The 26,845-nt window shown below is 30.2% G+C and overlaps 1 protein-coding gene across 1 annotated transcript in view; it reads right to left on the reverse strand.

Annotated features, from left to right (window-relative positions):
* LOC107447365 (glutamate receptor ionotropic, kainate glr-3) overlaps positions 1-26,845 on the reverse strand; it is a 44,605-nt gene that overhangs the window by 12,692 nt on the left and 5,068 nt on the right. The window contains exons 3-11 of the mRNA XM_016062252.4: positions 21,729-21,875; positions 19,236-19,493; positions 15,064-15,251; positions 12,774-12,998; positions 11,071-11,235; positions 6,005-6,208; positions 3,699-3,799; positions 3,525-3,615; positions 1,643-1,798 (exon numbers count right to left, since the gene is read on the reverse strand). Coding sequence (XP_015917738.1) covers positions 1,643-1,798; positions 3,525-3,615; positions 3,699-3,799; positions 6,005-6,208; positions 11,071-11,235; positions 12,774-12,998; positions 15,064-15,251; positions 19,236-19,493; positions 21,729-21,875 — 1,535 coding nt within the window. The remainder of the gene's footprint in view (positions 1-1,642; positions 1,799-3,524; positions 3,616-3,698; positions 3,800-6,004; positions 6,209-11,070; positions 11,236-12,773; positions 12,999-15,063; positions 15,252-19,235; positions 19,494-21,728; positions 21,876-26,845) is intronic.

Raw genomic sequence — 26,845 nt, forward strand, 5'->3', positions numbered from 1 at the left:
TGTTCTTGTTTTTCAGTGGCGCCATCTATGGTCGAGAATTCGACTTCTGCCACACCATTCACACAACCAGAATCCCGTTTATAGGGCGGGTCGCATTCACACACACAAAGGAGAAAGGACATAGAACACACAGAGCGAGAAAGAAACATCCATACCTTGCCCGGGATTCGAACCCAGGACCTTTCTGATGCAGGGACAGTTTCCTGCCCCCTACACAGGCCGGTCGGCGTCGAGCACCTATGACATTCAGGATAAGTTTCTTGGCCCCGGTTGAAAGTAAGGGATCTAGTGTGGCCACTCAAGAAGCGTGAAAATTCAGTTTGATGGGCTCTCGGTCTAAGACTGAAAGATTCTCTCTGTTTTTTCGCAAAATACCAAGAGTGGTTGGGAGGAGTTCTTATGGTCTTGTTTAATTTCATTTCTGCCAGGGAAGAAATTTCACCAAAGGTAAGCTTCCCACAATGATCAGTGTCTTCTTCGGCAGCACTGCAGTTGTAGATTACCCAAAACGCAAGATATTAATTCTGTTCAACAAATTGTTTAAGATATTGCTCATTACTGCGGAACTGCGGAGTACGAAATGATATCTTAATAACAATTATCTTTCACACAAGGATTTGCTAATGTTGAGGATGCATAATAAAATTATTCGTGTTTCTGACAATTACTTCAGATGAAAACCGATTACATGTGGTAAAGATATAAAAACGGATAGTAAGGTAAAATTTAAGGCATATTACATCAATCCATATTAAACTTAATTATAATACAATGAAAAATATTTTTATCTTGAAAATTATTATTATGAAATATTTTCAATAGAAAAAAAATCTGCAGTTTTTTAAAAATTTTTGACAAAAATTTTTGATTTTGAAAATGAAAAACAGAAGAACAAATTATAAAAATAAGTAAAATCACTTTATTCTTTGTAAAAAAAAAAAAAGAGTCTATTTATTTATTTATATATAGATTTCATTAAAAGTTCATATTTCTTTTCTACCTGTTTTTCTCGTATGCATTCATTATCAGCCATGGAAACGAGACTTTTCGGGTCCCTTTATAATAATAAAATAAAGAGTTTGTGTATCTGTCTTTCTGTCTAGCGTCCTAAAGTTTAGATAGTGAGTGATAGAGGTAAGTTTAGCTCAATATTATTCAAAAATTTAAATTAGATCAATTAAAAAATATTTTAAAAACAAATTGTTTTTATTAGCTGAGAAATTGCTATTTATAAAAATTAAACTGCAAACGGTTCGATTTTTTTAAAAAATATTTTTAAGGTAACATCATTATTTGCAATCTTATGGATCTCAGGAGTTTATTACTCGTTCTGAAATATTTAATTACTTTTTATTCGTTGTATCAGATAAACTCAATGATTAGCATGAAAGTGACAGCAAAGTTGGACTACATTACCAAATTAGCATTCCTACAGCAATAGGAATATTAATTTTGCTTCTACTATACTTTTAAAACTTGTTTCGAGAAAACTAAATTATTATGGTAATTAAAATTTAAGAAAATATGTACTGAAAAGCAAAACTAATGATGAAATAGTATCAATTCGTTTGGAAGAAAAAGATATAAAATCGACAGATTATTGTTGGCCAAATTTTTTAATGCATAAATATTTAGTCCTAACCATAGGTGAAAATGGTCTCAGAAATATTAGTGTCCTTGGGGGTACCCGGGGTTTCTGGACGAGAATTGCTGAACTGGTAGTCATGACCGGATCGGAAAAATCCAAAAACTGACTCCGACCTCTTGTTACTCCGAGAAAAGGTACAAGATCAACAGTCTGGAAAGAAATAACTTTTTTAAGTCATGTAAAGCAAAATAAACGAAGACAAAATAATGATAACTTCAATAACTGTTTTATTAATAAACACAACTCTTTAATGCTATTTATTATCGTATAGTACTATAGCATAGTACTGTACTATCGTATAGTACATACTTTAGCGTAGTTCTGTACTATCGTATAGTACTATAGCATAGTACTGTACTATCGTATAATACTATAGTATAGTAACGTATAGTACTATTATAGTACTATTACCGTACTATTGAATAACATAAATTATAAGAATAAATATTTAACTCATTGACAATTTAATCAACTTCGAACTAAAAATGTCCCTCAGTGGACTGATCGTTAAGACACGATTCCCAACAGATCACCGAAGTCAAGCATCACTGGCTGCGGTCAGTGCGTGGGTGGGTGACCACTTGGATTAGTCTGCGTAGGGACCGAGGGTGTGCGGTATTGGTCCTCGTTAAACTGTTCTACCGTAAAGTGCTCGACTTCACGTGCAGGTTGTCGGGCTACCGAAGCGGGGGTGTCATCCCCTCTGCAGAGGATCAAAATTGTGATGGCATATCTTCGGATCATCATCAGGGATATTTCCCAGACCGTCGCCAATAGCCCATTGTGCAGCTCTAGGGCGACGTAAATGAGCTACAACGACAACAATATCGAACTATAAAAACTATTTTTTATTTAGTAGAAGGTACCACACCCGGATGTCTCCGCTCCTCATTCCTGTGACTACTTCACATTAGTCATTATTTTTTGTTTCTTAAAAGTCGATATTTTTAAACAACAAAAAAATAATAATAAATAAATAAAAATTATTTCTTTGATAAAATATAATTAATTGCAATTTTCTTTAAGAACATTTTGTTAATATATTAAACTTTTTGATAATATATTACCATGACTAGACCTTTGGCAAATGTCCGAAATATATACTAGGTCTAGTTAAATGCCACTGCCCGGTATACATTTGCTCAGTATATTCTACACTGATGCCTTTTTAAGGTTCACTGCCACTGCCCGGTATACATTTGCCCGGTATACCCTACACTGATGCTTTTTTAAGGTCAAGTGCCATTGCCCGATATATTTTTGCCCGATACTCCAAACACTGATGTTTCTTTTAATCCAGTATGTAAGTATTAAAATATCGAATAAATGTAATCTATCGTCAGTAAGTAATAAAATATCGAATAAATGTAATTATATCCAAGAATAAATTAATATCAAATCGGATGTAATAAATATTTCAGACATTCACCAAAGCGACTAAGTGATTGTTGACATTCACCGGTTAAAATCGACGTTCTCCAGATTTCGGTCATTCACAGTAACATGCATTTCTCAAAAATAAAAATGTTATTCTGAAAAAATACTGAGAGTGATTTGGAAATCGGAGATGTATTTTAGACTTTGCTGGTTTCTCATTCGGCATTCTATAGAATGCCTAGGAAATGTGTGAAATATAAATCTTTTCATACATTGCCGGCTAGTTTTAGACATTATATACAATGCCTAGGCATTCTATTATAGAATGCCGGAATCCAAACTTTGCCGGTAACATATATATCATATAACAGTTCAATCTGGCATGGATTCTTATCTATCTTAAATTAAGTTTTTCTTATATTTCCTCAAAAATTTCAATAAAAAAATATTATAATAAATTTCAATCTACTGAAATACATTATAATTTATAGTTTCTTACTCTGTTGAGCAACATCCCAACAGCCCCACTCCACGTACCATCTGGCATTAATACACCCCATTCGTTGTCTTCTGGTGATATAACTTCATACCTAAAAGCGAAATCTTGAAACAGTATTGCTTTTGAATTTCAAAGGAAAGGAAATTTTGCAAGAAAGAACTACTTTGCACTTACTTGAACTTCAATTGCTGCATTAAATATTGAAACAATCTCTCCACAACACCATCTTCAAAATCATCTTCAAAAGAGTTGGTAGAGATGGTATAGGGTGGACTCTGTATTAAAAAAGAGAGACCATAGTCAGTTTTAGAATGAGTTTTTTAAATTAACTCTTTTAGTTGACAAATACATGTGATTTTTTTTTAAAAATATGAAGTAATATTAATCAATTTAACAACACCAACTAAGCAGTGACATTTTTGAAGAAAAAAAATTATATTTCTGTGGGAAAGATTGTAACTTGGCCATGTTTTTAACTATAGACACTTCCTTGTCGTTCTGGTGAATTAACAACCTTCGCAGAGCCTAGTCCTCCTTTAGGATTTTGGACCATTCTTTTCTCTTGGTCACCTTTTCCTTGTAGTTGGTAGTTTTAAGTAATTTCAAATCCTCTTCTATTTGCTCCCTTCGTCTTGATTCAAGTCATCCACTAGATCAGACCCTTCTGGCTTTCCGCAAGTGTTTTAAATAAGAGTGAATAGTTAGCTATATGCACACTTACTTAACCTTTTTAACTTTACAAGTCTTCAAATTTAGCAGATATCAGTAGATGATAGCACCAAACTATAACTTTTGAGTGTTTTTGAAGTTTTAAATGTTTTGGCAATAAATGCCCGCGAATAACCTTCTGACAGCTTAAAACGTCGAGAGAGACGAACGCTATGGTATGAATTATTTAAATGAGTATTCGGAACTGTTGGAATTTTCCAACTGGAACTTGCGGATAAGATATAAAGCCATGACAAAATCTTTTATTTCCTACTGTCAACTTCTAAACTAAGTTTACACAAGTTCAGTAAAATGTCACATAGAATCTATACTCATTCAACTCTTTAATTATGTATACTATACAAACATTGGTGTATTGCTTTAATCTATTTTCTAAAACGGAATCAAACACTTCCCATTATTCAACTCATGATTACTTGGTTGAATCAGCTACTGTTAAATAGAATCGTTTGGAGATAAAGGAATGTAAAACTAATCCTTACACATCACTTACGATATGCTACATCGATTTTTGGAAAACTTTATCTAAGATCTCTATAAATTGCACCTATAAAAACTTATAAGAAGAAGAAATAGGAGTTCTGAGATGTCACTTGGGGATACATTGAAGGTATTTTAGTATATGCATTTATTGTAGTTTTCACTTTCAATGAAAGATAAACATAAGCTTCTTTTTTTCGTCCATGAAAAAACTTTAACTTTGGAACCTTATTGAGGAGTAATAATTCTCAGAATAATTTTTGAATTAAGTTTTTTAAAAATTGTTTCAAAACCCTCGAATGGACCCTGGTCACATAAGAACGCAAAAGCAAATTTTTAAAAACTCTAAAAGCAAGCATATGTGTAATATTAAATTACCTTTTAAAAAATGTATATTTCGGAATGGTTTTACAATAATTTTTTTCTGAAAACATTACCATTTAAATTTTTAAGTCTACCATTTAAATTATATAATAACTATAGATAGATCTCGTTGATTTTAGGTGGCGAATATTTTACTCGTTTCAAAACATCAAAAAAAGTGGAGTTACTGTCAAGCAACAAATAATTTGAGAAATTTAAAAATGAGTGACTATCTGACATGATGGAAAAACTTCATTACTTCATCAAACTTCATATATAACTTCATATGCCGTAATAAAACTTCATATATGAAGGTCTATTTTTTTTGTCGTATGCCTGTTTAGGCAGTGGGGGTGCGATTGTTCCTGTTTTTCAGTGGCGCCATATGAAGGTCTATTGCGCCAGTGTATACCAGTGTTTGTAGTATATGAAGGTCTAGTTTGACTCTCAAAGAAGGCATAAAAATTTGAAAGTTTGAAAAAACTATAAAAGAATCGGCTCATTTTAGATTCTAAATCATTTTTTTTACAAATTTTTTCTTTAAATATTCAACTTTTTTTTTAATTTTAAACATGATTTCAAATGGAATTCTTTCATAAAGTTTGTCTCCAAAAAATAGTTGAGTAATAACTACATTTCAAAAGTAATTACTGCTTAACATTTACAATAAAGTATTTGTAGTTGTAGTTAACAACTTTTGCAATAAGTTAATTGCAGTTAACTACATTTGTAATAAAGTAATTGTAGCTATCTACATTTCTAATAAAGTAGCTACATTTGTATTCAAGTAATTGAAGTAAACCACATTTGTAACAAAATAGTTGTAGTTGTTGTTAGCAACAAAAAAATGTTGTTAATAGTTAAGTTAACATTTTTAAAAAATAAAAATATTTGCGAATATAACTCACAAAAGGCATTCCTATCTTTAGAGTTCTGTTTTCAAAAAGCAGTCTTCGTTCGATATTTTTGGAAACATACTTAAACCTAGGCACTTTCTTTGAATCCCACGAAGCTATTTTCCTAAATATTTCTGTATTTGTTTTGACGGGAAAGTTTTTAAGTAAATCGTAAGAATGGCTTGTTGGAAGCACTCTAGCGTCTAGCATGTATTTCTAGTAAATAAACAAGAGAAATATATTAAAACAATGTTAAGATATTAATTTAAATAAAACACACTTTCTTTTATACATTTAAAAAGCAAATTAAAGTCATTATTTTCTGTAACACAAAATCTATCTGGAAAGGAAATAATGTTAAAAAAATCTTCTCTTAAAATATTGCTGAACCTGGAACTAATACAAGCATAGATCAAGTTACCTGATAAATTGTAAAACTGAACCACTTATCTATGTAAACATTTGTTTACACCTGCATATTAGATTTTCTCAGGCTAAACCAATTAATTAAAGAATTTAATTAATCTTTAAAATATTTTATCGATATTTAGGTTGAATGCTCGGAAATATTTTTAGTATTGTATATTGAGAAGGAAAAAAATAGATCACCCTGAAGGACTTTAGATCTTAAGATCGGGTTTTTAAGCACTAAGAGTCAAACTTAATGGTTCGAGAACTTAAACTCAGATATGCGAATTAATTAGCGGAGAAGATATTTTTAGTTACGAAATGAGATACAGAAATGTATTTTCTCTGATATGAATAAACATACCGTTTTATGACGGATTCGGCGATTACGCTCAAATTTTGTATTTTGCCATTTAAAAATGCATTTATTAAAATGTTGGAAAAATTTATGTACTTTACACTTCGAAATTATTTTAACAAAGAAATAAAAAAATAATTAATTAATAGAAATTATTTTTCGCAAGACCTTTTGATAAACGATTTGCCTTTGGATTTGCATTTGTATACGATCTTTATAACTGTTTTTCAATTCGTTTAGTAAGTTCATGAGGTCTAGCAAAATATGCAAAAAGTAAATTAACATTTAGAGATCCAAATTTCCGACCACTGTTTTGATTAAATGGTTAAGACTATAATTGCGGCTACATTCATATTTTAAGGGTAAAGAATCCAAATCTGCTAATAAAAAAAGTACAGAGAAAGTATGTTTTATAGAGAAAGTATTCAGAGAAAATATGTTTTTATGTTTGATGTTCGTAACTTGAAATATTGTCTGCTCGGAGTCAATCATTCAACCTTCAAACTATTAAGATTGAGTTCAAATAGTTGAAGATTCGATTACTAGATCAAAAGCTATTCAAGATTTCCTGTTTTTTTTTTTTTTTTTTTTTCTCACACTGTACAGTGTTGTTTAATAAAAATCGTTTTAAAGTTACGTCATAATTTCAAGTACTTTTGCTGTGCTTTTAATAAAGAGTAGTGAATCATACATTATGATATAATTAAAATATAATATAACGATATTATATCATAATTAAAAATAAAAATAAAACATTTTGATTTTCCAAGAACTATTCGACCAATCTCGTTCAAATTTTCAAAGTTCTCGAGATATGGAGAAATAAGCAAAAAGCAAAATTAGCATAAGGAGTTCAATATTTAGACCAGTGGTTTCCGAATGCTGTTCCGAGGAACCTTGGGATACCGTGGAAGAGTTAAAGGGGTTCCCTGAGTTAGTATTATCTTATAACCTGTGATGAGTTTTGAAACCTCTGATTACATTTAGATCCAACTTAAAATTCATAATTTATTTAATCTTTCGATTGCTTTTATGAAATTACTGCTAGTAAAATGCCAATGAAAAAGAAATGGGCTTTTTGAAAAGAAAATATAATATTTCGAATAATAATAAATAGAAAAAATTATAAAAAGAGGAAGCAATTATATATTATAGAGGCGCCGAAGCTGGTGGCCGCAATAGTCCGAACTTTTGATGTTATCCGAAAATCCATGGACACATAAATAACAACAACAATTATATATTATTGTATTGGTATCTTTCATCGCGCTTTTCAAATCAAAATAAAATAACTAGATTCGTTAGTAAAAAAAAATTTCACTAACAAGCATTTTCAACGTTACAGCAGTTTAGTTTTAATAAGTTTTCATTTCGAAGTAAACCATAATTTAGTTTATTTTATTCATTTTCAGCTTATTTATATCTATCAAAAGCAAATTCATAACTAGACTAGATATAGCACAAAAACCGGAAACTTAAATGCCGGACATAAAAACTGATGTTAGATTATTAATGATAAAACGAATGAAAAAGTTTCATTCCACTAATTAAATATTTTAAATATTTTAAAAATAGCCTTTTTAGGGTTAAAACGTTCACAATCACCTAAAAAAATCTTTATCTAGAAAGCCAGGGTTCCATCAAAAGAAGATTTATTACATAGGGTTCGGTAGCCGAGAAACATTGGGAACCGCTGCTCCAGACCGATATCCTGGCCTAACTATTGGGACCATGATAACCAGATTACGACAACCCTTCATATTTTGGGAATCAAGAATATAAATCAGTCGAAAAACTGTATGTTTATACAAAGAAAGTGCATTTTTGTGTACAATTTCGCAACATAAAATATCGTTGGATAAGGTTCTTGGATCATAAGATTGAGTTTTAGCATGATAAAATCCAATCATAAGATCAAAAATTATTTAAAAAATAAAAAAAGAATGGCGAGTATATTTTTTTTTACTTTCTCAGCATATTTATGCATTTTTTATCTCATAGGCAATTGCTTAAAAATGATATCAGTAAGACAATTACAATATTTTTTAATCATCCGAAAAATATAAATCACATAATTAACTCGTTTGTAATTTCAAACAGTTTTCGGTGTTCTCTAAAGTCTAAAATAAATAAATTTTAATGCAAACTGTAAAAAAAAAATTTTTTTTCATTATCATTAAATAATAAGAATAAGCTAATAAATAATGATTACACCTTAGATTATTTCACTACTTAGTTATAGTTAATTTTCGGAAGTGTGAGAGCATTGTATGATCTTGCTGTCGAAAATTCGACTAACTAGAGCATGTGAATTTCTAAAGACATACAAGTTTCAATCGTTAACCGACCACTACAAGTAGAATTAATTGTTTATTATCATATCTCATCTGAAGCCGTGTGCTGTTTTATTGTCAATCGAAATTTCAATCATTTTTTACATAAATAAGCTAATAGTCACAAAACTAAAAAGTAGAAATATTTATTAAAATATTGGGAGTACAAATTAGTTCGGTCCGTTTTCAAAAGATAGCTCTGGCTATTATGAATGTTTCATAGTGACAGCTGGTTTCGATGGTTTCAGAGAGGTTATACATCTGTCAATAATATTCAGTTCATATCGCTTTGAGTTTCATACAAAAACCCTGTTTTTTACTTGGTTGAATATGTCAAATTTTGTGGTAACTAAGCACCATTTGCGGGAGATTTTAATGTTTCTGCTTTAATTGCAAGAAAAGTGCAGGCAGCTAAAGCGCATCGAATGCTTGTAAAAGTTAATGGTGACAATGCTCCAACTGATAAATCATGTTGGGAATGGTTTCGACGTTTCGTGAATGGTGAAAGAAGAATGGTGAATGGTGTTGTATACCATGAACTGCTACAACTTGACGATTCCATTACGGGCGATCGATATAGGCTACAATTGATTCGTTTGAATCGTGCATTATAAGAGAAACAGCCGGAATACGAGCAAAGACATGACAAAGCTATTCTTCTGTATGATAACGGTCAGCCTTATGTCGCTGTCGCAAAAGTCGTAAAAAATTATTTGGAAATGCTCAAGTGGGATATTTTACCGCACCCGCTGTATTCACCAGACAGTGCTCCTTCTGATTACTGGTTGTTCCGTCGGATTCAGCACAATTTGGCAGGTCACCGGTTCATTTCTTTCGCAGAAATCGAAAATTGCCCCTAACTTGGATCGCCTCTAAAGACGAGACATTTTTTCGAGATGGAATTCGAAATTTGCCTGAGAGGTGGGAAAAAGTAGTAGCCAGCAATGGACAATACTTTGATTAATCTGTTCGTTCATTTTGCTCAAAAATAAATGCATTTTTGACCACAAAAAAAACGGACCGAACTAATTTGTACACCCAATAGAATTTTAAAAACTGTCTTTTTTTAAGTGGACAAAAAGATGGAATTTTGTCCGACCTAAAATTAAAAACATAGATACATCAGTTTCGTAATAAACTTTCGCCAACACCGAAAGTTTCCCACCCATATGTGTCGAAAATGATGTCGTCTTCGTTTATCGTGTTAGGTTTTATAAATAGTGAATAGTTTTCTCCTTTTCAGTCTACTTAAAATAAGTAATTCTTCAAAATTTTATTTCACTTTATTATTTCTTAATTATGCAGAAACACCATACAGGGTGTTTAAGAAAGGGCGCCCCTTATATGACCTTTAAGAATTCTTATCAAAAATAAAAATGAAAGAATTTATTGAGAGTCAACACTAAGGCCTTCAAATTATGGAGGGCCGCAAATTAATATTTGAACGAGGAGAAAACAAAAACACTATCGAGATTCGGAAAAATCACAGTACAGGAAAAGAAATGTAATAAACAGCAAGACAGGAAAAGCTTGAAAGTAATCTAATAATAGTCTTAACTTCTCTCAGTTCCTTCCTGTAATCAAACTATAGTTTGTCTAAAGTAAAAACTCCCCTAGCCATTCGTCTGGACCTGTGGCGGTGACTATGGTAACAAGGTGCAACAATTTCAAGAATGTGGGGTCGGCGAAAAAAAGGGAATCTTTTTCTTCTGTCTATTGTGTTAGCCCTAGAAAGGAAGAGAAGCTACCCTCCCTGAAATGCGCTATTCTTGTTTCCATAGCAGCAGACGGCCTCAGACTTTGTGGTGGGGGGAATTCTTTCCGTAGACAATCTCTAGTTTTGTTTATTACATTTGCCTTACTCTACTGTTGTTTGTGAATTTCGATAGAGTTATTCGCCCCCAGTGTGTGTACTTTTTTGTTTTTTACCTTTTTAAAAGGATTCTAAAATTACATTTTAAAAAAAAAAATTGTTTTACCGAAACAAGAGATGAGAAAGAAGGCGAACTTCCGTCTTCGGATTCATTGAAGTACTTGCATTTACCATTACGTTCGTGGTCTTCAAAATCCCACATCACGATGGACGCTTCGACTACATTACGAATAGCAGCAGTAGCGAACACGTCTTCTCTACTCATATGCATCTGAAAAATATTTAAATTAATATAATAAGTAGCAGTAAGTAAAATAAGTAATTAGTATATTAAGTAACAGTAAGTATAATAAATAATTAGTATATAAGTAGCAGTAAGTATAAAAATTAATTAGCATAATAGATAACAGTAAGTATAATCAATAATTAGTTTAATAAGTAGCGTACGCATAATAAGTAGTTGGTATAATAAATGGAATAAAGTATAATTAGTAAATCGTATAAAAAGTAGCAGTAAGTATAATAAGTAAATAGTACAATAAGTAGCTGTAAGTATAATTTAGTAATTAGGATAATAAGTAGCAGTAAGTATGAAAAGTAATTAGTGTAATAAGTAGCAGTAAATGTAATAGGTAATTAGTATAATAAGTAATTAATATAATAGGTGATTAATATAATAAATATTTAATATAATAAGTATTTAATATAATAAGTATTTAATATAATAAGTATTTAATTTAATAAGTATTTAATATAATAAGTATTTAGTATAATAAGTATTTAATATAATAAGTGTTTAATATAATAAGTAGCTCTAAGTATAATAAATAGCAATAAGATTATTATTTTTTTTATATTATTCATGTAAAAAAATATTAATCTTTATACTGCTGATTATTAATCAGAAAATGTAACTCTTTAAGCGAATTTAAAATCTAAATAATGAAATCTTATCATTAATAAATTATACAAAGTAAGAAAAAATGTCACGTGGGACCTCTATTTTAGAATATTTTTCGACTGTGGTTTTTATTATACATAAAAACACTACTCCCAAATAAACTATAAGTAAGAAAATATTTTATATGCTAAAAAATTTAAACTCTGCAAGCATGAATAGATATTTCATTTTTTATTTTTTTTTTTTACTTTTCGGTCATATTATCTAAAAATTCATAGATTTCTTAGATACCGTTTCTTAGATGCATTCTTAGATACCATATTTTTCTTCCTGCTGGTGAAGACAATGAACCTCCGTAAAATTATTCAATTCCGGGTAATTAGTAACTCAATGAAATATCCTTTTACTAAGAACTGCAACCATGAATAAAAAAAATATGAAATAAATAAGAATAAAAAAAATTTTAAAGAAGAAATAAATTAAAAATTTTTAAAGGGTGGTTTTTAGGTCTACTGACTCCACTTTTTCACCACAGCTAAAAGTGTTACGAAAGATCAACATTTCAAGCTGTGATATATATTTTCCATTTGGAAATAGCTCCAACATTTTTATTACTGTCACAACTCCGGAGGCAATTTCATCCATTAAGAGTCTTGTCTTATCCGAAGAAAGTTCTTTTCAAATTAGTTGACACATTTTTGCCAATCATGTCAATAAAATTAGTGTTCTCAAAAAAATAAACTTAGTTGAATGTAGTATTATTATATCTAAAATGTACAGTACCAATGTAAAAGTTTTTTAAATACTCGTAGTAATCAGGGCATTAGTTTCAGTTTAAGGAAATAACTTAATAACTATAAAACATAGGCCAATCCTCAGAACACAATATATTGAATAAGATGACATACTTTCCATTTCTCTATTCTTCGTGTGTCTTCTCCTGAATTGTTGACTAGAAGATCTGCAAGTTCAGCAGAAAGAGGATCGCTAATCTTTCGCTTTAAGAGAAGAAGTTTGACATCAACTGAATAAGTTACTGGTTGAGGGAATTCTATTTCTGGATTCTCAAGTTCCCATCCATCATTTACTATTAAATAAGATACATCTGGATTCAACTTTCCCAGCTCATGTGTCTAAAAATTTTAAAATAAATTAATACGTTTTCAGGCATTGAGTAAAAACAATTTAAGGCAGTGAAATCTGTGAAACGGTTTGATTTTTTACACAAATATTCACGCTGCGTTTTACTCAATTTTTCAAAATGTATGCAAATTTTCTGCAATGGATAGCAAGGTGAAGGATCTAAAATGGTGTGGGAAAGTGCTGGCTGTAGTGGTAAATTTAATCTAGCTTCTTACCATGTCTCATAGAGGGGGCCGATAAACTAAAGATGGTACAAACCCATTAATTACCGTTTGTAGAGAAAATTGGTGGCGAATGTCAAATTTTCCAGCAAGGTAATACCTCAATTTACGCTGAAAAATCTTTACAGTGACGTTTTCTTGGATAATAAGGTGTTTTTCATGAATGAGTTTATCTTACCCTCAACCCCAAAACCCAAGAAAACATAGGGGCTATCTTCAGCAGGGCTGTATGTACAAAAAAAAACAATTTCTGTTTGTAGCAAAATTGAAAGCTACGACAATCGAAACCTGGGCTAATATTGAGACTTACGTCCTTAAAGATTTAATAAATGATAGGCAAGATCATCTTATTTCTGGCTATGTATAAACATGGTCTATATATTGGCTATTAACAGTAGCCGCTTTTTTTCGGAGGGGCACTTTATCCCCTCTTTTTTTAACTTATTTTATTCTTTCTCTGCCCAGGCAGGGCAGGAATTAAAGTACTCCTTATAAATATGTGTCCAGATATAAACTTTCTACATGTTTGTTTCTCGTAGATTTCTTTTTGCGTCCAGTTATATCATAAACTAAAATTGGCTTTATTTCATGAGGCATAATATTTTTATATCTGCATACCCACCTACAACAAAATTTTCCCAGAAATGGCAAAATGGCGATGCAATACAGCAAGTAATGGAAATGTGACACCAATTGTGGTATTGGGAATACCGCATGCACAATGGTAATGATATTAGTATAATTCGTTCACCAGGAGTTGGCACTTGGCTCTACCTCCTCGGATGAAGAGATCATTTCAGCACGGGAGTAAGAGGAGAAACGTCTTTGCGCTTGAAATTGAGACAACCCTTTATGAGCTCCAAACGCAAACAGTGAATTCTTTTTCAGTCATTTACTTCGCTTTATCATCTGCTATTGTACCATCCATTACTCTAGCTAATTAAATACATTTTACATTTAAAAACTGCTGTTTCCCAGCAAAATGTCCCCAAAAGGACAAACTATTCACTCAAAAGGGAGAAATATCATCAAATTTATGAAAGATTTAATGTATAAAAAATGCAAATAAAGATTGCGAAATAAATATTTTTGTCATACAATCGCCAAATAGAAATCTTGTTCAGGATTGTTCACATCCTTCTCCCACGTGATGAAGGCGGAGCCAAGTGCCAACTCCTGGTGAACGAACTATATATACATATACTCCAGTCACAATCGAGGAATAATTTTCCTACGGGTAGCACAAGTTAAGCTTGATTGTCGATTTAATAAATCTGATTATAAAAATTGGTGATTACCACAAAATGTGCAAAATTTGAACATACCTCCAAAAGGACAAATAACCAGTTGTTGAAATTCTTATAGTTACTTTTTAAAAAATTTCCTCTTTAGTTTTTTACTACTGGGGTATAACGTTCTGTCTTAAAACTTTGCTTATTCTGCGATAACTTATTAAAAGTTTTGGGTGGTGTTGAATGGTATTGGCCAAGTTCATTGCTAACTTGAACTTGTTTGACTTGAACTTGCTTGACTTTAACTTAACTTGAACTAACTTTAATGGTACTAACTTAAATCATTTTATAGTGCAATTTAAATAATCTTAAACTTTCTAAACACTATTCTGTAGTTCAATTCAATCAGAAACATAGTTCAAGTTAACAACTTCTTAAAGACGAAGTGAACTTGCTCGTTATTATAGTTCAAGGTATAAGTATTATGGTTCAACTATGAACCGATTTCCTCCCCTGGGAATATAGGGCCTGAGTATATGGCAGAATTCAAGTTTAATTTCATACTTATTTATATCAAAAAAATATTTTTTTTTTGAGCATACCTTATCTAAAAGCTGTTTAAAAGCAGAATAGTCTTCCAGAACCACGGTATTGAGCTCTTTTGTTCTTCTCGCAATTTTATCTAGCCTCAGAGTCATTTTCAGTATATCTGTTTCAGTTAAAAGATAAGAATAACGGATTCCATTAACTATCAGCTTCTTTAAAAGGGAATTCACTGTACTGTACGCTTCTGAAATATGGCAAAAAATAAAGGTTAATACTGACTTTTGCATGAAAATTGTTACTTAAAAATGTTAAGTATATCTAAGTATTTATTTTCCGTATTGAGTATATATTTATTTTCTGTATAATTTTTTATTTTAAGTATTTATTTTCCGTACATTCGTCTCAGCTCAAAGATAAGAAAAACGGATTCCATTAACTATCAGCTTCTTTAAAAGGGAATTCACAGTACTGTACCCTTCTGAAATGTTGCAGAAAATAAAGGTTAATAATGACTTTTGCATGAAAATTGTTACTTAAAAGACTTAAGGACATAGTCATATTTTATTGTTTGTTTTATTTAATGGTTGCCTAATATAACTCATTAAAATCAGAATTTAAAATTGTTCATAAATAAGGTAGAACTTTTATTTTATTTTATGCGTGATCCCTTTATCATGATCTCCTTTTAATTCTTAATTCGGCCTCTCTTTTTTTGTCATACAACCTTGATCAACCTCGATTCGAAATCTATGAGATGTTGATAGGTCGTTTGTGGCATATTCTCAGGAATTTCCAATCGCGTTTCGAATTGAGATCTGAGAATTATGGTGGCCATCTCTATAACTTATTTTCCACCTTCCTGTTTTTAATTTTTTTTAAACTTCTATTGTTAACTATAATTTTGCGTGTTAAGACAACTTTTCTTCAACTGACCAATCATTCCATGATTCATATTTAACGACTGTAATATACAATATTTCAATGACACGACGATTATAATTTTTAAAATTTTATGTTTACTACGATTAACACAAAGGAATGAGTAACTTTTCGATTTTGGCCTTTTTGTTACTTTATCTTACCTATGATTAAGCTATGATCAAAGTTTTATACTGTCAATGGTTCTTAATGCCGTATTAATGGATTTTTGAAGTGTTTTCAAGATCAGTGGCTTATAAACAGTGTCTTTGAAGCAATACTAGAAAAGAAAATCATATGGCGTAAGTTCAGGAGATTAAGGTGGCCATATGATATGGAGCAAATCCTTTATTACTCGCGCGTCCAAGTCCCAGTTTATAATATACAGCTATCGAAGACACAGCAAGAATTCGAAAAACCCATTGACTGTGTAAAATTTCAAAGTGAATGGAACGAACTTGGTTACAGATCAGATATTTGTTGTATGACGAAGGAACATTTATAACTGAAAAAAAAACTTGGTTTAATTTCTTTAATTCCGTATACATAATAAGTGTAATATTTTCGAAAATATGAATATTTAAAATCTGATGATTCATTTAAGCTAATCCTGTATAATTATTATCTTCAATAGAGGGTGTTCCGTAAAAACCACTCTTAATATGCATTTTTAAAACCCTTATCAGAAATTAAAGCGGAAAAAGTATACGCATCATAGGTCTCAAATTAACACTAATTAAACGAAGGAAAAGCAAAAACATTAACAAATCGAAGACGAAGAAAGAATTATCATCGAAGCAAGTCAAATTGGATGATGGAACTTGAATGTGCTTCAAATAATCGTCTTTCAACTTCTCTTCAGCTACTCGCAATCAAACCTGTCTTGTTGTCCATTACATTCGCATTTCTTTTCTGTGATTTGCCAGATTTCGATAAAGATTTATTCTTTCCTCGCTAACATTTATTTGCAACCATCACTATGTATACCTCTTTGTTTTCATTCTTGATAAAGATTTGAGAAATACATATTAATTGCGGTGTTTACGGAATACTCTGCACAATGTATGACATCTGAACCTCATGTTAGCTATTGGAAGCATTAATGTCACAAGTAAAAGCTAGATAAATTTAATGCTGTCTTATTTTTTACTATAAGAAAATAACATTAAAATATAATTAACTACAGTGAGAAATAAAGTCCACATTTCTTTTTCGTGTTGGTAACAAAGGATTAAATATCAAGCGTGTACGCTGTCATAAATATGAAAGCGTTAACGTAGACATTTACAAATTTCTAAATAGAAATTCTTTTTTCGCGTGGACGCCGAAAAGCGAAAACAAACTGAGCTATCAGTTCGGCAGAAATAAAAGGTTGAAAGCAAATAGTTCATGTCAACACTCAAAGTGTTTTATATTATGTTTTAATTACATTCACAGAATTCATCTAAATCCATCAAATAACAACATGTCCTTTTCTTTCCAGAGAAAATAGTTCCCAGTTCACCTGGTCTTGCGAAATGGTTAAAAAAAATCAGTTAAGTTTTGAATAAACCAGTTTTTAGTCATAGACAACTTTTTGTTGACATTTCAAGACTTGGGTCATTTGATAACTTTACTCTGATAGCTGGAAGTTCTGAAATTTATAATTGTGTTTTTAATAAAGTTGTGAATCTTTAATAGTAATTGTTTTTTTTAAAGCATAATTATTGTTTTGATTTTGTAAGGTTTTCTATTACATGTCATTTATTTCGATTTAGATTTTTTTTATTTAAATTACTTATTATTTATTAAAAATTATAATTTTTGAAACAGAAGTTTGCTTAAAACATTTTTATAATTGATTTAAATTCTTACGATTTTATACTAGAACATATTTCAAATTAATTGTACTTAGCAGTAAAAAAAGCAATTATGGTTTGTCTAAAACACCATATAAAATTGCATGGCAATCTTTGAGGGTTGGGGAGCGGACTGGGGGCGGAGTCCATTAGTTATTACAGAAAATTTAAATTAGACGAAGAAAAAAAAATTTCAAGCATAGAATTTGAATGTAAAATTGGACATATTTTTGTTAGCGTTAGTTGAGATAGGGCGAAGCAGGCGTTCAATATTCTTCACAATTCTTGTTATTTCCGGTCTTATCTTATTCTTCTTACGAAACATGGAAAGCGGAATACACGTAAAATTTGAATATTTCTCCGTAAACAAAAAAATTTTTTCTTTTTGGAAAATGTTTTGAAAACTCGGAGCTTTCTCTATCTTTGCATTAAAAAGGACATTCGTTTTTTGCACTATGTGGAACTTATTTTCTAAAAAACACCTCTTTTATATTCACATTCAGTAATGAGCTAAAACATTTATTTTTAAAAAAATAGTAAAAAATTCTTCCTGTCCATTTTTTTCAATATTTATTTTAAATCGTAATATTTGAATCGTAATCGTTATATTTAGTTTCAATCATAACAGCTTTATTTCTGTTTAATATTAACAGCTTTATTTTTAAAAAAAATTTCTTAATTAATATCACATTTCAAATGAAGTAAATACTTCGGTACCAAAATTTACCTTATTTTGAAATGTTATAAAAAATGTTTAAAAAAAATTTATTTATAAACCGAAAATTTAATTTTTCGGGCGAAAAAATTATTAAATTGCTGCTAAAGATAAAGATTAGATTATCAAGGAGGAAATATTGAAATATTCAGAAAGAAAGGCAAAATTGGTAAATAGTTTGTTAATGTAAGGATTTATTTTATTCGTTAAAGTATGCAGCCTTGATTAATTATACACGTTTGCCGCTTGCCAAAAAGGCAAGCTCCGTACCAAATAATAATTTGTATGGCAGTATGCGGCACCATAGCACCATTTATGCTTAAAATTTCTACGGCCATTTTAGAAATGATCAAAAATGAATGTAAATTATTACTTCGTAGCTAAGTTTTTATTTCCAAATAATTCAAAATTATCCTAAAAAAATACTTAACGTATAACTAACTATTCAAAACCACTTAAATTATTACCTAGGACAACCTAACAAAATGAATCGAAATAAATACTTAAAGTTTAAATAACTACATTCAGCACTATTTGAATCATTACTTAAGACAACAAAATGAAAAATAACAATAGTGTTGACAATAAATAGAAAAATACCCGAGTTTATGGTGCTACATAAGATATATAGAAAGAGAGATCTAGAAAGATAGATAGAAAGATTACAATTTAATAAAACTATAGTTGTTCCAAGTCTTTTTTTATTTATTTCGTAGACTGCATTTATTTATTCTATTAATACTATAAATTGTGGTACCATATTCATCATCGTGAAATATCACTATATCAGCTCTTTTATTAAGGTCCAAGACGACATCAACAATTGCTTGAGATACATCGGATCGAGGCTTTCTATCCAAGAAAACTTTCATCTCATCATGCAATTCGCAATCTTCAACATTCACAGCGAAATGAAGAATACCCATGGAAGAACTCTGTTTGGCTAATCTAAGCAGCAGATCGCAAGAAGTTGCTGACAACAAAACTTCGAAATCAGTCTGTATTGAGCACATACCTATATTAAGTAAAAAATAAATTCCACGCAGTTCAAGAAAATAATAAAAGCAAACATAAATATTATTTTTTGCTAGAACTATCCATGAACAATGCTGACTGCAATTGTTTTTGGTGCATTTTAAGTGATATTCGTTGTTATGCTTTAATTTGGTACAACAGCTGTAATGAAACCAAGAAATCTTCTTAGCGCAGTCTGTCCAAAGAGGTAAGAGGAAATAATGATTCTAGCTCTTCTTAGCGCAGTCTGTCCAAAGAGGTAAGAGGAAATAATGATTCTAGCTCTTCTTAGCGTAGTCTGTCCAAAGAGGTAAGAGGAAATAATGATTCTAGCTCTTCTTAGCACAGCCTGTCCAAAGAGGTAAGAGGAAATAATGATTCTATCTCTTCTTAGCGCAGTCTGTCCAAAGAGGTAAGAGGAAATAATGATAAAAATAACACTACTTAAATCCTTGACAACAATAGCTGAACTTAAGAAGGTTTGCTGTAAGGGTTTTGTAAACAAATATTATATCAGGAATGATCTTTTAATCAAGAAAATTTAGAAAAATAAGAAATTTCAAGAAAAGCTTCAACTATAGAATCAGGAAAAGTAACTTTCGTTGAAATGAAGCATCCTTAATTAGTTTCCGTCATTTGCAAGTCTCTAAATTGACTTCTCAGAACATTGCCTCATAGCAGAGAAACGTTTTTTTCCATCTCTCCTAAATAGCACACGAGCAAACTACCCCATTTTGGAAAAGATGATTACGCTGCTTTTTTAGAAGTAACCACTTCTAGTTCTAACCCATTTGCAAATAGACATTTCAAGGTTACGCGATTTCGCCACTTTTTCCCTTTTCATTGCCATGGTATTCATAAATTTCACTTTTCCCCCCACGCCAGTACGTTGTTATTGTTATAACAATATACAGTAATGAGTTATACTATACTCCTTATCAGCCGTGTGAATAAAAAGAGCAGTGTTACCAAGGCGACGAAGGTAGAAAATGTGACCTTGAAAGACCAATTTTAATTGCAAGGAGTAGTTTCTTATGAGAAATCGTTTCATTTTAAAATATTTCATGCTGGTGCAATTCTGTGCAAATCCAAAGAAAGAATTATGAATATTCAAGTTGTTGCTTTGGGAAAAGAAAGACCAATTTTAATTTCAAGGAGTAGTTTCTTATGAGAAATCGTTTCATTTTAAAATATTTCATGCTGGTGCAATTCTATGGAAGTCCAAAGAAAGAATTATGAATATTCAAGTTGTTTCTTTGGGAAAAGAAAGACCAATTTTAATTGCAATAAGTAGTTTCTTATGAGAAATCGTTTCATTTTAAAATATTTCATGCTGGTGCAATTCTATGGAAGTTCAACGAAAGAATTATGAATATTCAAGTTGTTGCTTTGGAAAAACAAAAAAATAGCTACGTTTCAGACGTGAGAGTTGTAATTAGCAGCAAGTAGGCACTCCATAACTGCTGTTGTTCGACTGCCTGGAATTGCAGAGAGCGTACTAACTGTACTCCCATCCTTCCAGACCCTTACTAAGAGCAATCTTTCATACCACGCAATCGCACTTAGTTTCATCTTACATACAATAACCGCACATTGTTGAATTTATTGAAAGAAGTATTTCATGCTTTTTTTAACCTTTGCACATTTCCACAGCATTATATTAGAAGCTATGAATAACAATCGAATTATAATTGAACGGAGATGCTCTGAAATTACAATTTAGGAATTATTTCTTTCTATTTTTAAGTCACAATTCCTTATTTGAAAAGCCACGTTCTTATATTTATGGTAGCATATATTTCGATTTGAAACAGCGATTATCTTATCAAATCTTTTCAAACAGTAATCATTTTCAATATGTCATATTTTGCTCCATTATTGTCGCATTTTCATGTTTAAATTCATAAAAAAGAATTTAAAAAAAAAAATTTCCTTAACTTTGGAATTCACTAAGCAATTTCAAGCTACATACAGGATTCTATCTAATTTTGATTATTCGAATATAACGAAATTTGAATTGATGATTTCGATACTTTTTTCATTTAAAGGAAATGCTTTACAGATACAAATATGCAAAAAAGAAGTTTTAAAAAGCCTTAATCCAAAAGCCACTTTCAATCGTTGTTAGAAAGTTATAGAGTTAAGAAATATTTACTTCTGTACTAGATACTATTTATTTGAATCATTTTTTAAAGAATCTATTGCTTATTATTGATTTAAATTTATTTTTACTCACCTGGAATTTGTTTACTAAGTGGAAGCGACGCATCTATTTGTCTGACAACATAAGATATGTGATGCTTCTGTACTGTTATTGATTCCATTACTAGCTCAATGACTTCAATGAACTCATCATCGTAATCGTTTGCATCGTGAACCAAATCTGTGAAAATTATAATTATTAAGAACTTTTTCATGAAATATAACAAGTTATATTTTAAATTTAATTTATATAATGAGGAAAAAAAATAAATCTTAGTACTATATTCACAAGGTAAATTAAAATTTGTATCGTACATGAACTATTATAGATAAATTTTTAGATTTTTTATAGGTAATTTGTTTAAGAAGTAATAAAGAAAATTATTTTATAATAAACAAATAAGATTATTTTAGAAGAAGCAAAGACGATTATTTTAAAAGGTATTCCGTAATCATCACCCTTAATATGTATTTCTTTGGGGGGATTAAATTTCACTGCAGATCAAGTGAGTTTCAGGGGTTATAATTATTGATTGTGTCAACCTTCATCCATCAAAAGATACCTCTGGGTAGAATCAAGTTAAAGTGTCATATATACTAGTGAATTGGTATTTTATATTTATAGTGGTAGTTACGCCACATTACTCCTTTTCCAGAATTTTATCCGTGATAGAAATAAACGATTACCACTAGTTGATTTATGCTGGGTTTCTTTTTTATTCATTTATTTATATCATTTTTGCTCATTATATTTTTTCTACTTTTTTGTTTATTTATATCTTATTTTCGTTATTTTTTTTCCTTCGTTTTTGTTTATTGGCCGGGAAACTTTAATTTACATCACCGGGTTTTTTTTTTAGCTCTATATTTTTAAGCAAATCAACTGTGGATGGTCCACATTAAATGTGGACCATCCACAGACGTTGGCAAGTTCATATTACGTACGTACGAATCAAACCAGAGGGGTTATAATTATTGACTAAGTCAGAGTTTCCCAAACTTTTGTGTTTGTTAAGTTAAGTTAACATGACTTTTGTGTACCCTTTCTAAATTTTTTGTAACGCTGTGTACCACTATTAAAAAAATGAATGTATTTTTAACTATAAAAAATTTCACAAAAGTTATAAGTCACAACTGGCTGTTGACACCACTAATTATTAACTGTTAACTCTGGAAAAAAATAGCCAATAGAAAAATACGTAATCGTAAATTTTCATGGCTAGCTTTGTTTTTAAATAAAATTTTTTGAAATTTTCGTTTGTTGCAAGACATTCCGCATAAGAACGCTTAAGTGGGGTACGCGTACCACACTTTGGGAAACACTGGACTAAGTCAGCCTTCTTCTATCAAAAGGTACCTCTAGATAAAATTAAGTTAACATGTCTTATATGCTAGTGAATTGGTATTTAATATTTATAGTGGTAAATACGCCACAAACTCGCGAACAGTTTAATAGAATATAATTTTCTTTTATATATTAATTTATCAAAATAAAAAAAACCTATTTGGCAATGTGTGGCAAGCCGAAGAATATATGAAGAAAAAATTATTTTCTTTGCATCGTTCAAAAATTATATTTTCAAAGAATTCAAAGTAATAGTACTAGAGAAATAGGAGTCATAAACAAAAAACCGCAATTTCCATAAAATATCTAGCTGTAAATTCCAGTAACTACTTCAAAATAATAATCATAATAATAAAATAAAAAAGATAAATGAAGAAAATGTGACAGTAAATACATTACACAATGTATTCAATAATCTTTTCCTTTTAAAAAAATATTTAAATAATTCGCTTAGCTGAAACTGAAAAAAAAGAATATGCTCGTATTTAACGAAACTTTGATATATTGATGATTCAACTCATAATATTCTTTTCTTTCAAAAGAAAGCAGTTAGCCGATTTTTTTAATCCAGACTACTCAAACATTAGATCAGAGGTCGCCAAAGTGGTCTATATAGACCCCCAGGGGTCTATTTAACAAAAGCGGGGGTCGATCTGAGACAGGGGGGCGAATAGGGGTCGATCCGAATCGGAAGGGTCGATTGTGGGTCGAAAAAAAGACAGTTCTCAATACGCAAATCACACATACCTAATTAAGTATGTAAAATTTGTGAATTTTTTTAATAATTGACTCAATATTAGTTTCTTTATAAAACATAAATTAATAAACGCATATTTATTGGGGTGAAACAAGTATTTACGTACCACCGCGCAGTGGCACGAACTCAGAGTAGTTTATAAGTCATATGCATATGTGCGCTTGTCCAAATGTCAGGTGTGACGAGCATTGATATTAAAACTTTTATAGTTTTGGATAGTTAGTTATTGTTTCGATAAAACCATTCGTTTAGTTTAGATATCAATTTTAATTATCAATGCTCAAAAAAGAAGGTAAGCATTAATAATATGAGTTAGTACAGCCCGCGACAAAACTATAGCACACTTTGTATTTTTTTACGAAAATTACAAAATTGACCAATTTTGACGAAAATTAAAATTGACCAATTTTGAACCCAATATAGCGAACCTTGCAAAAAAACACCAGGCACACCCATCTCATTCATCAAGTAGCAGTAAATCTTTAGTTACTTTACTTAGTATATCTACTTATGCATAATTACTTATTATTTAATAATAAGGTATTTAAATTTCAATGTATATATATTTTTCATAAAACTATTGTTACACAATGTACTATTACTTTAATAAATGTTTAGAATCATAAAATAAATGTACAAACACAGTATCTAATAGAGTTTTGTTTTAATTAACAGAAAATTACTTTTGTGGGGGTCGATGGTGATTTCGAAAAATTATATAGGGGTCGATGATCAAAAAAGTTTGGCAACCCCTGCATTAGATAAATTAATTTATTCGTCATAGCTCATTAAGTTAAATGGGTTTTGAAAAAATAAAATGAGTTTTACGATGATTCTAACGATCAATAATCTTCTGATTGATTTTAAATCGGTGAATTCGATGTTGGATTTTATATTTAATATTTTCGGTTGATTTAGAAAGAATTATATGCATAGTTTAAAACTTAATTCTCAAGTAAACCATGGAAAAGCAAACCCTTTTTTGTCCAATAACTATTCAAAGTGATTGTGTTTTTAGCAGACGAATGAAAATGATAGTAGAACATATGGCGGTAAGTTCTTGTTAAAAAATATTTATTAAGTTTTGAAAGTGTAGTCTTATATTAATGATGGTGTTCTATTTTTTTTCCATTCAGAACTTATTTATCGTTTATTTTATATGTAATAAGAATATTTTTCAAGTTTCACATTTAAATAAAGGAAAATTGTTGTTATTATTATTATTTGCTTATTTTAATTGCATATTGGTTGACTTGCTTATTCAAATAGTCAGTATTATAATTTTTAAATTTCTTATGCCTCTGACTTTTTCATAGTAGGACAGAATTGAGTAGTATTGCCCTATCAGATAATATAAAAGTACGTAATGAAATAAAACAGATTTCTATATTGTTGGAGCATTCTTATTGACCAGAAAAGTACATGATAAGATCAAGTTTTTCCACATGAATTTTAAGATATCTTTTGATGTCATCAGCATAAATTCAAATAAAAGTTATGAACATATTTTTTACGTATAAAATTTTTTTAGGTAAAATCCTAGAATAGCCCACCGCTTGGAGACTTTTTTAAAATCTCGCCAAGTCGGCAATTATTACTTGGATCCACATTGTTTTTTTATTATTAAAAAAACTTTCAAATTATTACAAATTTATTGAAATATTTTTAATAAAATAAAAATAATTAACTCCACTAGTTTGGTCATAATTTTCTTTTCTCTCAAAAGTCGCTTGGCGAGATTTCAAAAAAACGCCACGGGGTGGGCTATTCTAGGATCTACCCTATTTTTTATCTCTAACTGTATTTATAGACAAAATTTTATTTCTAATGTTATTATGTTTTTGATTTTGATTATTTTTTTTTAAATTAAGGGGGGGACAGGACGTTAAAAACAAAAAAGTGCAATATTTATTCGATCATTTTCAAATTATAACAGAATATTAATAGCATTAATAGAAGTCTGTGTACAATGTTTTAGAAAAAAATAATAATTGGTTTTTAAGTTATAGCTAACAGTGTGGTTTTCAATTGTCAATAATTAAAAAGTTCCTTGCGAACGAATTTTGATTTTTTTTCATTTAAATTTTTTACCAAAAAATATTATTTATAGGAATTTAAGTAAATTTAAGTGGTTATAGTAATCGTATAAAAATGCAATTTTTATTTTGTCACTAAGAATTTCTTCGATAAAAACGCTTTACTTATGTTTGTTCAATTATTAAAATATAAATTAATGTAATAAATCTAAACTGCCCAAGAAACCTCTCCTCTACAATAACTAGGCTACGCACTAGACATTTCAAGGGCATGAAGATCTCAAGCACCAATATAAAATCCCATCCCATCTGCAAGTACTGTCCTCATTTGCAACTAACTTTAGACCATGTTTTTGACTGCCAGGCCATTATCGGCTCCCTCTTTCAACTTGGAGCACACCCCATCGAAATTCTCCACGGCCATCGGGCTCCAGAAATTGCAAATCTTGTTATCAAGACTTTTGGAGGACTTTAATCTTTGCACTAGCACTGCATGCACAGACACGACAACAAAAACAACAACAACAAGGTAATAAATTAATCAAATGAATTTAAATTACAAAACACATCGAAGAGTACCTAAAAAATATTTTATAACAATAAAACAAAAATTGGTGTGCTTTTTTGAAGTTATGAAAACATTGAAAAATTCCATTACGAGAAAAAAAAACTTAGTCAACGAGAATTACATATGGACCTTTAATAAATTCATAATCTTATAACTCCTTAAGGAAAATTGCAATTTTAACAAGTTTGTTGCACATTACTTATTAAACGGTGAAATTTTTAACATCTTAAAAACCAAGTAATGGATTGTTTAAAGATATTTCTTATTCTGAACGTCCAGTGTCCACTTAAAGGCTTAAAACTACAAGTGGTGTTCCTTCAGTGTTCTTTTCTTTGTTTTTCAATGGTGTTTCTAACGTATTCTTCTTTTCAATAACGTAATTCTTTTCAATAACGTAAACTTATACACAATATTTCACGATAAACATATTTAAATAAATATCAAA

This window comes from Parasteatoda tepidariorum, chromosome 10 (assembly GCF_982258835.1).
Source record: "Parasteatoda tepidariorum strain Cologne lab strain chromosome 10, Ptep-v5.0, whole genome shotgun sequence".
Taxonomy (NCBI): domain Eukaryota; kingdom Metazoa; phylum Arthropoda; class Arachnida; order Araneae; family Theridiidae; genus Parasteatoda; species Parasteatoda tepidariorum.